Genomic DNA, 12,033 nt, shown 5'->3' with positions numbered 1-12,033 from the left:
TCCTGCCTAGCTTGGTTGTACTTAGCATTACAATAGAAAACATCTTCAGCGGAGGTGTTTAATTTTGTTCACCTCGTTGTCCTTGAAATGATGAACTATTGCATGTTGCTGATCCATATCCTGTTTTTCTGTATGTTCATTGCCAGCCTTTGTTTGCATCTTCCTTACCTTGGCCTGTGAGTAATTCAGGCAGCAATGTATGTATGTGAATTATCCTGTGTGTTGCTGCTGTGGTACTCCTCAGCATACACTGTTCCTTTCCCCTTCTGTTATGTTGTCCCCCCCCCCCCGAACATATCCATCTTGGGTCACTTCAGGCATTCCATTTATTTTTTTTAGGTATACACAGAATATTGCCTAAAAAAGTAAAGTGTGAATGTGTGACACAGAGATGTTTGCATAGCTGGTCCATCCATAAGGCCAACTGAGAAGACAGATTGGCGGGGGGGCATCTGCCACTCCAGCCCACCACTATCCTCCCTGTCATCCTTCTTTTCTGTGCCATTCCCCTCTTTTGAATCCAAGGAGTAAAGTAGAAGATTGGAGACTGGGGCTCTACCAGGTCAGGGTGGTGGCAGCAGCATTCACCACAAGATGTTGCATGGGGGAGCAGCATTTGTTGCACCTCCTCAGGCCCAGGGGGTCTTAAGTTGACCAAGCGTGTTTGAAAACCCATACACCACACCAAAATGCTCACTAGAGAGTCACAGTTTGCTGTGATACCTTGACATCAGTGGAAAGCCCAGGTGTGTTGCAACATAATGCATGTGCTTTTGTAAATGGGGGCCCTAGAATATAACAGAACTCCTTGCAAGTTCTAAACTTGACTGCAGGTTAAGATTTCAGATAATGAAAATATGGAAATGTAACAGTCCTCCCAAAGAAAGAAGACTGAAATTAGAATTTGAGGGCAATTGCTATATTATGGTGACTACTGTATCATGATGCGTAATGGAACTGTGGGCCAAACTACATGTCTGTGGAAAGGCCAATATTAAGAGAGAGGCATAAAGCAAAAGTGTGTCTTGGGGGGGGGGGGTGATGTGAATTGAGATCACAGCATACCAGAAGGGGCGTAACACTCCCCCCTCCCACTCACACTGTTTTCTTGTAGCTGGCTTCTTTACTTGTATTGGTTCCCAGCACTGATGACCTCTTCTCCTCTCCCCCCATTTTCTGCCTTTTTCCCCTCTTTTGCAGCAGTTGTATGCTGCCCAACTTGCTGCGATGCAAGTGTCCCCCAGTGGGAAAATACCCGGCATCCCCCCAAGCAACATTGGTGCAGCTGTATCACCTACCAGCATCCATACCGACAAGAGCACAACCAGCCCTCCACCCAAAAGCAAGGTACTGTAAGACTGATCTGCCTGATTGTCTCAGAGATGTTGTGTGTTCGTATGATTTCTGCATACACCATTGCAGTATCCTGTGGATGCTTCTATAAAGATGGTTGCAAATGCTCTAGATTTGAATGGGGTGTTGTGGGCTTGATTTCTAGGCAAGGCCTAAGCTCCAGTACCTCTCTTTTTTAAATGAACCCACTGCCTGCTTCTCTCTGGCTGTACCTGTGCTAAACAGTACTTTCATTTCATAATGCTAAGACAAGCTTTCAAGCAATTGAACTTTAGGGTTGAAGCATAAAGCACTCCAGGTTAAGGACCCAATCCTATCCAATTTTCCAGGATCGATGTCACCATGCGAATGGGGCGTGCGCTGCATCCTGTGGTGGGGAAGCAGTCACAGAGACCTCCTCAAGCTATAGGGGGATGTTCCCTTACCTTGGGGCTGCATTTCGGTTGCACCAGTGCTGGAAAGTTGGATAGGATTGGGCCCTAATCATGGCAAACAGCTGAATGACAACCTGATCTTCCCTTCATTCACTGACCTCTAGCCTGCTGCCCACATTCTTTCATTGCCCCACAATGGATTCCTTGAACTGACAGTAGTATCTCAAGTTGTTTGGGTGCAACAGTAAAGAGGTTCAGATTAAAACAGCCAGGCAAATAAATATTACCATTGAACATTCCACCAACTATGTGATCCTAGGACCAAAGTGACTGATCAGGAGCCAGATTCTGCTCTGTTAGCAAATCAGTTTAAGATGGACATGAAAGAACTTTCACAAAGCCTGATTTCCTTTGCTGTGAATGAGCTTTTGTTCAGGAAAATAACTCAACAAACTTCAGGTGGGTTGAACTGATTTTGGGTTGTAATCAGAACACCTGCTAGGTCAAGACTGGCCAATTTAAAAAAAAAATTCAGTAGGTGGATGGAACCTCCCCAACTAAGCTGCTTTGGAGCACGAGTTCCCTCCTCATCCATGACATCCCCATATTCATGTGCACCTTGACTGAGGCTGAAGAACCTGGTGGACATCCTATGGAAGACAAAATGAGAGGATGCTCTGGAGACTTCTGCCTCATGGAAGTCTGGGATATCCTTTCTTTTTGCCTTGGGTGGAGGCCTTGTTCATGCTTCTTTTGGGCTGAGAGGTTGCTCAAAGAGGAATGCTGGCTGTGCTTAGAACCTGGTCTGGGGTAAAGATGAACTGGGAGGGATTGGGGCTTTGAAGAATTGTGTAGGAGGTCAAAGGTGTGTTGTCTATGGCCACCAGTTCGCTTATGTTAGATCATTTCATACTGCGATGCACAGAGGCTGCCTATGTTGGGTATCAATGTTCCCAGATTCAGGCCCTGCTGCCTCCAGTTATAAGAGTATCAGACAATGGAGAAAGGCTTCTGCCTAAGATCTTGGAGAGGTACCATCCCATGTCATGTGTGTTTACATGCAGTTTCCTCCATTCCATTCAGCAACTTGTTGAAGAGATTCCATAGCCTTCCTATCTCAGAGTTCATATGTTTTTACCTGCTTACTGTTACAAAGCACAGCTGTAACTTTGCAGCACTTGTAATCATCCAAAGGTCTTCCATATATATATATATATATATATATATATATATATATATATATATATATATAAGGGGGCCTCCAAAAGGCTGTAAAATTGTGCAGCATGATCTCTCTGAAGCATGCTGTTTTCAATCTGCTGTGTGCCAGTTGGAGGCTCAGAGAGAGAGAGGAGGTGGGGTGAAGGGAAGGGATAATGCTGAGAAATGATAGAGTGGCTGTGACCTCCAAGCTCAAGCTGGAAATCCAAGACATTGATTTCACTTAGCATTCCTGCTGAGAAATCCGGCAGAGTTCAGCTGTAATAAAAGAACAAGATTCTGTTCTAATGGTAATGGCGTATGACAGACATATCACTTTGTCTGTCCTCCACAACACAGGGAGAAGGAGAGGGAGGGAGAGCAAAGAGAGAGAATGAGGGAGGAGGGAAGGGAGCTGAGCTGGAGAAAGGTCACCTGATCCTCCTGTGGAGTTGGGTGAGTCTAGTCCTGAGCTTTGAACTGAGGCACAGCAACACAATTATTTATAATACACAGTGATCCAAATGAACCTTTTCCGGGGTCTCTAATTCAAACAAGACTTTTGAAAGGGGCCCAGAAGAAAACAGGGATTGCTGAGTTGGCTCTGGAAATGAAAAGAGACCAGTTAAATCAGTTGGCAGCTCTCAATATATTTGTGTGTGTGAATATCATTCATTCTGATCTCTGTCCACCAGAATTCATCATAGCCCATGGGTCTGTTCATGGTGCAATGAGAGGCTTGCAGGGATGGGAACGTGGTACCGCAGTGAGACCTGAATCAAGTTCCGAGTCTTTGCCCCCTGCAACTCCAATAGTGCACGAGCTTTAATGGGTGTCCTGTTCTGACTCGCTCCCGCCAAAACTCCCAAGTAATTTTGACCAGAGTCAGTATCTTTTGGGTCAGGCACACCAGGGCATGGACCAAAAGGGACTGGGAGGCATCTGAGTTCGGCAAGCTGGGAGGGGAGCAGGGCAGACTGTGGGAGGGGATAGAAGTGGCAAGCGGGAGAAGGGTTGTGTGGCAGCAGCTGGCAGAATACGATCCTTTGCAGCTCTACCAGGAAGTAGTCCAACTGCCAGTCATTCAATGAGGTAGCTTCTTCCTCCCAGGTAACAGTGGCCAGAGCCATGAGGAACCGCTTCCTGGCTTCTCTGCCTCCTTTTCCCCCCTCCAGCCAGTCCTAAGGCAACAACCCCCTTGGGCTCCTCCTGCCCTCTCTCAACCAGAGGGGAAAAAAGACCACCCATCCTTCATCTAGTGGTCATTAGTTTCTTCAGAGATGGACAAGAGAGCCCACTCCTGCCTTCCTCCCCACCTCCTGCTTCATGCCAAACATTAACCCTTCCCTGTCTCCTGGCTGGAACTTTCCAGCTGCCTCTCGTCCACTCTCTGGCCCCACTGTGTGTTTCACGTGCCAGAAAAAGTAAGCAAGCACACCCAGACACAGACAGACTCAAGTCTGTACATGCAAGGACTTATTTCTGAGTCAATGGCTCAAACTTGAGTTAGTGCCCAAGTCAGTGACACACCTGACTCAAGTGTACACAAGTCAGCAAAAACATGTGTTTTGGTGACTTGGACTCAAGTCACCTGGCTCAGTTTCTCATCCCTGGAGACATGTCAGCTGATTAACTGCTTCAGGTGTAATTAAGTGGATGCTAGGATGCTACATTCTGATTCTCTCCAACATGTCACAGTTAAAAGCTGGCAAGCTTACAGTCCAATCCTATTTGGGTGCACCAATGGCAAACAGATGCTGGGGTGACATCAGTCGTATCCTAGGCCAATCCTGGAAATGCCACACTGGTGCCTTTGCAACAAACGCCAAATGCCACGCCTGTCCTTGCCAAGCAACTCTGGCACAGCCCTTCCTTGTAATACCCACAGCATCAATGGAAACAACACCACTGCCTGTTACCCATGGAGGGGCATCTTGACACCAGCTCGTCATTGCCGTGACATTGCATGTCATTGCTGTGACTTTGGTGCATCATCTTTATGACTTTCACAGCAGTAGGCACCACCATCAACCGTGGAAAGATGCCCCCCCCCACACCACAACACAAGAAGTTACCGTGGCATCAACAGCAAAGGGGCAAAAGAACTTCTAAGAACCCCTGCACCCAGGGTTCAAGTATCCTCATCCCATTTTCACACACAAGCACACACACACATCCAAGGAAAGACTTTTTGAGTAGTATATCAAGGGAACAAAGATTGCACCCTTGGAAGAGGGCAGTCCTGTGAAAGAAACATCCAGGCCTCACCATGGCAAGGATTCAAGCCTATATGAAGACATCCACCAGTTGGCAGGACTCTTGTGCCAGGAGAGGGATTGGAACAATCAAAGGGGCAGCAGCAGCAACAGTCAGGCAAAGCAGGGAAGCGCACGGCATAATGATGCAGTTTGGGAGCCATGAGTTTGTACCCAGCTGGGACTTCCCCTAACCAGCAAAGCGCTCTCTTTTTGCATGACTGACCAGGATCACCCATGGCCTCTCCACCATGGCACATTTAGGCTATGTACATTTAAGCCTTAGAGCACTCCTAAAATGGAGAAAGGAGTGTTTCAACACTGGCACCTTTGATCGCCAGGCAGTATCAGCCTTGTGGAGTGGCCATTTATTTTAGCTACTGGTGACTCTGCCTTTCATTATTGACTCTCAGCCTTCTGGCTAAAATCAAGCGAAACATTCTCTATTAATCTGTTCTCCTTGTGGCACTTCAGTTTCCAGAGTCCAGCTCAAGCCAGTTATCTCAGGGATCTTGAACTTGAAGTACTAGATTTGGTTGTGGCTTCCCATTGTCTTAGCTAGGCCAGGTGATGCCATCCTGTCTCCTGCCATCCTGCCCAGTATTGTCTGTGTTGACTGAGCAGCAGGTGCAAAAGAGAATTTCCTTATCAGCACAGGGGGAAAAAATGACCTGGGTCAGTCATAATAACAAATCATAGCTTGTTGCTCGGAACATAAGACCTGGGCTTTCCCACTTCCTCTGCCCCGCCTCCCTCTTTCTTTTGGGTATGAGGAGATTGAAACCTTCCTTTTCTGGCTTGTAACAAGTTGCAGTTTTCCATTTTGTCCAAAACTTAGAAACTGTTATACAAACCACTATTTCCAGAGTTCATCTAGAAAGGGAAACTTTGGTTTGTAACAACCTGTGATTGGATGCTCTTCGTCTTCTCCCCTTGCCTGAGTCTGAAGATTATGCCAGCTCTTGCTTGTAACAGCAAACCGTGATTTGGCGTTACATCCAAACCAGACAACATGCACAACCTATACGTGCAACAGATTCGTATATAAGTTCGTATTTAAGCTCATTTAAGTCCACTGGTCTATTTTATGGGCAGAGACCAATCTGGAGGTGTAAAGCCTTTTCTCTTTACAGTAAATGTGTCCCTAAATAGTCTTGGTGGTTCTTTGAGATGGAGGTGATTTCATAAAATCACAATAGGCTGAATCTCCATCAAGGAACTGTTAAAGGTGGTTACTGTTGCTTTTCTCAGATGACCTTCAATAATCTGCTGTTTTCCAGAATCTCCATCTGCAAGTCACTGTTTATACTGGCAGAGTGTGAGAAAATATATTAAGGTCTTTCTGCAGAGAGGAGTTGCTCCACCGGAGGCTATTGCAAGGTGTGGACAAGTGGAGAAAGGAAATCTCCCTCCACCTTTTCTCCGTCTGGTAGAACTTCAAAAGTTACTATTCAGTTGTTTGTCAGTTTTCTGAACTTCTATTCAGTAAGTTTTGTTCAAAGTCATCCTTGACAGCAGTTGGAATGATTGCTGGCCCTAAAAGTGCTGAGAACGGTTGGTTGAAACCTGCCAAGGATCATCGTTTAAATCTATGTAAAACTTAAGCACATCACTGGAACCCCTTTAAGACCTTGGCAGCTGCCATGTTGGCAAATGGTTTATCAGTGGTCCTCACTAGTTGTTTGAACATTGGACTGGGCAGGATTGCTTGGCATCCTCCAAGGTACTGTTGTTGTTCTTTTTCCTACGGTAAAGACCAATATGCAGTTTCACTTGCCTAGTAAGATCACAACTCTTTCAAGGTACTGAATAGCACAGAGAGATTTAGTCTTTGGATTCTCAGGGCCCACTGTTTCCTCCACTGTAGGCAGCTGGACCTCTCATGACTGGTTGGACATTATAACAAAGTGCTGGAGGGACAGCTAGATAAAATAGTGAATATCAGTGATTGGATTGCATATATGGCAAACCTTTGCTAAACTCATTTGGGTGAGTTATTTAAGACCCAAGATTCTAGCACTGGGGGAGGAAGGTATTAATCCTTGTGAAAATGATTCTCCCTGAGAAGCTGCTATTTGGAAACCTGTAAGTTTTCTCTAACAGGACAAATAGCTGCTTCTGGGGTCATCAAGAAGACTTCTTCCCTATCGCTTTTGTGCTGGTTCAAAATAGCAGCCCCATCCCAATAGCTTTCAACCAAAATTTAAAGAGGCAGGAGTTTTGCTCACAGATCTCCACTCTCTCATCTAGTCTGACCTTTCTACTGAGAGGAACTATCAGCAGGACTGTTATGAATATTTTATTTATTAGTTTATTAAAATATTTTTACTCTGCCCAGAGGAAAACTCAGAGATTCTACAGTGAAGCTTATAGTTATAGTTAAAAATATACTGTAAAACAATAATAACATCTCAAATGCATGTGATGGGGATACAGATGGGTGGGATAGCATGAAGGGGACCTAGAAGATTTGGCAGTAGGTGAGTGCTGTAGTTGAGAAAGAGTCCCCAGTGCTTCCACAAGATTTTCAGGCAGTATCTTCCTAGGAATTTCACAACACTGGGGTTTCTGGGATAGGACCAAAGCCTTTGTAACTTACACAGCACTGTTATGGAACTGGAATGAGTGAGAGCAGAAAAGGATGAAGTAGACAAAAGAGCTGCTTGGTGGCCAAAATGCAGGAAAGAATACAAAGGGTTGCAGTCCTGCAGTTTCTGGACCCTCAGATAAGGGTGGGAGAAAGAAGATGCAAGGGTGAACCTGATCCACTCCTTGGGTAAAGAGCTCTAAGGCTTTTCGTCATTTCCCAATAAATACATATTTATTATTTCATTTGTTTCTTGGATGTATTTATATCTGACTTTTCTAGTTAAAAAAAAAAAGCAAGTGACTTACAACTTCTATCAAGAAAAACTTAATAACCATAATATCAAAAAAAAGAGAAGCAAATGGAAAGTAGGTAAAAGCAGAGGGACTCAGTTCAAAACTTAAAAGTTAAAAAGGTTTTAACTTGCTGTCACAGAGACATGAGAGTTAATACCTTCCAAACCTGTCTGGGGAAAGAATGCAGCTGGGAAGCTGAACAAGTCCTCTTGCTGGTCACCACACACCTGTCATTAGCAGAGGCACCTGTAACAGAGCCTCCAAAGCAGATCTTAAAAGCTGGACTGGCTCATACAAGAGCAGGTGATCCCTCAGGTATCCTGGCTACAAACCATTGATGGCTTCAGAGGTGAAAAATGAACCAGAAATTTGAAACACATCAGTAACTAGTTGAGAGTACAGTCTTTGCATTGTTTATTCTATAGAAGCTATAACTGAGTTCATCAGATGGGAAATTATATTGATAGCTATGTGTGTTCCTTTCCATTGATACTGATGGACTTTGGGTTGCACCTTTTAACAGAGCAGAGGAACAGTATATCAGTTGTGTTGTCCTGTGCTGTGTCATTGTCCTCCCTTATACTTTCATCTTATATAGATGCAGGCAGCATTTATTCATCTGTAAGGTAAAGATTATGACCACCCAGAGTGCCCTCTCAAGATTTCTCAGGTCCCAGATGAATTTACAGTGTAACCTGTGACGTTAGCCGTCTCTTGATATTTCACAAGGTGTAACACATTATCCAAAGCTTGTGTAAAATGTAGCTAAAGCTGCCATTTCCCTGCTACTGTCCATTTAACCTTGTTATGACCCCAGCCTTTCACCCAAGTCCCCATCAATAGCAGCAGCACACAGATGGTTAAAATCAATTTTTTTTCTTCTTCTTTTCAAAGTCTCCTGGTAAGGGGTGTTACTATTTGCTCAGCTGTAGTACTTGGGAGATGCAGCAAGAAAATGAAAATATAATTCAGGCAAGTGACAAACACCACTTACTATCTGGTCCTACACAAGCTTATATTTTTGAGCACAATAACTTTTCAGACATTGGTTTGCATCCTTAAGCCATGGAGGATCAAATGTGTACCATAGTCTTTCGAGACTGAAGGTTGCCAACCAGATAAAACAGATATGAATCCTTTTAACTAGTGTCACAATCCACCTGGAAAGGGCCATCAACTAAACTAGAAAAAGAGATTTGCAAGGGAGGAACACCCTCATGCAGAGAGGTCTTGTTGGTAGAACTTTTGAAATTACCAGGGACTCCATGTCAGACTTTGGAAGGGATAGAAGATGTTGGTGGGGAGGGGGAGCAGGATTCACAGCCAGGTTTAAAGGTCTGGGTCAAGGCTGATGGTCTGGAGAGGAGCTGAGAAGCTCAATTTGTGCCTGACTAACAAATTGCTCCTACTGAGGAGTTGAACCAGTCAGCAGTTGTAGTGGAGCCAGAGGGAATGCTGTTGACCCCTTGTGAAAATAAGAAGCTGCCTTCTGCAGAATCAAGCCTTGGTTTATCTTGTCTAGTGCTGTCTGCTCTGACAGGTATCAGCTGTCCAAGATCTCAAGCAGAGATAAGATTTTCCCCCCTTGCTGTGTGAGTGCCTTCAAGCAAGATCCTTGCCTGAACCTATATCTTTCCACAGGCAAAGCATGTGCTCTGCCACATGATTCCTCCACTGAGCTGTTACTTGCCACATTCTGCAATATATGGTAGTGGCACTGAGGCTCAGCACAAGAAGAGCTGCAGAGATCTCTCTGCTAGAAAATTGCCATGATGGTGGACGGATCTGGCCCCACCATTGTCACATTAACACCCCAATCCTATGCATGTCTACTCAGAGGTAAGTCCCATTATAGTCAATGGGGCTTACTCCCAGGTAAATGTGGATAGGATTGCAGCCTTAAGGTTGCAATCCTAACCACACTTTCCTGGGAATCAGTCCCATTGATCACAGTAGGCCTACTACTGAGTATAGCTGTAGTGGACCTGAGTAAACTTAGGATTGCTCTGTTATAGTTTTAATAATTGCACATCCTGGTTCAAGATTGAAGGAGGAAAGGACAGGACTGCAGTGAGGCAAGATGTCAGAGGAGGAACAGCTCTAACCTCCTGTTACTAAAGTTCAAGAATGACTTGACATTCAACAATGTTGAATATTAAGATCATTGGGATGAGCCCATATGAAGGCAGCTCGGGAGAAATGGGAGCTACATTTGCTGAACAGATTGGCAGAGGCAGAAGATGCACTCCTAGCCTCAGCGTGATTTCATCAGATGACCTTGTACTAGTTGCTACTGGCTGCCTCACTTCCCCATCTATAAATCAGAAAATAGTGATCTAGCTCTTAGGACATTTGTGATGTGGAAAACAGTGGGGGAAATGTGAGCGCTTCTACGGAGCTTTTGGGATAGGAAAGGATATGAATCAAAGACCTCCATAGATTGTGTCTACTCATGTGTCCCTGATGGTGTATTTAGCATACCACACAAACAGCACGTCTTCCCAACCTGGGTATTGCTTCTGTGGCTGGCTGAACACAGGGAAGCGGTATGGCTGGAGGCCCTGAGAAGGACCCAGGCCAATCTGGGAGCAACCACAGAGTCGGAAGCATATATACTGTACATGATGGTACACATAAAGTGAGATACAGTGGATCCAATATGTTGTAATGGCCAGAGTGTTGAAGATGACTGCTGGAAATGCTAGGGCACAAGCCTAACCATCCTATTTTGTTCAATGGAACTTACTCTCAGGAAAATGTGGTTAGGATTGCAGCCTTAATCCTGCATCTTGACACCCCAGCCTGAGGTGCTCTGCCTTTGTCCCTTTAAGGGGCGGGAAAGGGGGGATGCAGCAATGCAATCCCCAGGATCTTGCCATTAACAGGGGCTTCACTTCTCTCACCACCAGCAGCAGTAGCCTCCAGGGGTGCAGAGAGCCCTGTGGAAGCCTTTGCAGGGTTCCACAAGCCTCAGAAATTTAAAAGTAAAGATTGCAACCCACTTCCAATTTTGTGTCTGAAAACCAGAAGTGGGTTGCAAGCTTTATTTTTAGATTTTCCAAGTCTAGGGGAGCCCTGCAGAAACTTCTGCGGGGTTTTCCACACCCCTGGGAGGCTGCTTCTGGTTAGTGAAACAAACCCCCTGTTGCTGCTGGTAGCAGTGTGATCTTACGGATCACGTTGCTGCATTCCCCTCTCCCCTGCAAAGACTTACTGCAGCTCCCAAACTCCCAGAGAGTTTGGGAACTGCTGTCTTACAGGGTGGCCTTTGCCAATTGATTGTCTCTCAGGCTATTCCATGGGATTGCTTAGCATATGGTGTTTTAGAGTGAGAAAGATCACCAGGCCCTCTAGCCTGGCACTGTCTATTCTGATGAGCAGCAGTTCTCCCAAGTCAGAAATGCCTGTCCCAGCCAGCTACCCAAGATCCTTTTCCCTGGAGGTAGCTCAGAATAAAACTGGAACTTACTGGGTGTAAGATACATGCTTGCCCATTGAGCCACTGACCCTATCCAGATAAGACTGTATAAAGTCTTTGAAAGCAAGTTCCTGTATACTGGAATTCTAAGTTTCACTGAAAGTATAGCCTGACTTAAGAGAGAGTGGATCTACTGGGCATCAAAACGCAATTTTGTGCATAAAGCAAGCAGAGGAAGAATATCATTTTATAGCACATATACTGGACAACAAGCCAAAACCTCACAATTTTTATAGCCATTACGATAGCAAAGAGTGTTGCTGTATCCAGCTGGCCAGAAATTCCTATCTGGGTCATAAAAGTGTAACTGTAGGGCAGCATGAAATCTCCAACAAAACTGATGGGCTCGTTGTTGTTTGTCCTTTGCCAGCAATTTTTACTCTTTTTGGGATGCTACTGAATTTCTCTCTTGCCAAAATTCACAATGGAACGCATGAATTTGATAAGATAAGGACATGTCTGCAGATTCCATGCATTTTGTATGCTTGCA

The 12,033-nt window shown here is 45.0% G+C and overlaps 1 protein-coding gene across 2 annotated transcripts in view; it reads left to right on the top strand.

The window, feature by feature from the left end:
* SOX5 (SRY-box transcription factor 5) overlaps positions 1–12,033 on the top strand; it is a 445,318-nt gene that overhangs the window by 344,193 nt on the left and 89,092 nt on the right. For both annotated transcript variants that reach the window (XM_066633459.1, XM_066633458.1), the window contains one exon: positions 1,201–1,347. In XM_066633459.1, the coding sequence (XP_066489556.1) occupies positions 1,201–1,347 (147 nt within the window). The remainder of the gene's footprint in view (positions 1–1,200; positions 1,348–12,033) is intronic.

This window comes from Tiliqua scincoides, chromosome 7 (genome assembly GCF_035046505.1).
Source record: "Tiliqua scincoides isolate rTilSci1 chromosome 7, rTilSci1.hap2, whole genome shotgun sequence".
Lineage (NCBI taxonomy): Eukaryota > Metazoa > Chordata > Lepidosauria > Squamata > Scincidae > Tiliqua > Tiliqua scincoides.
This window is presented reverse-complemented; position numbering and strand designations above follow the sequence as displayed.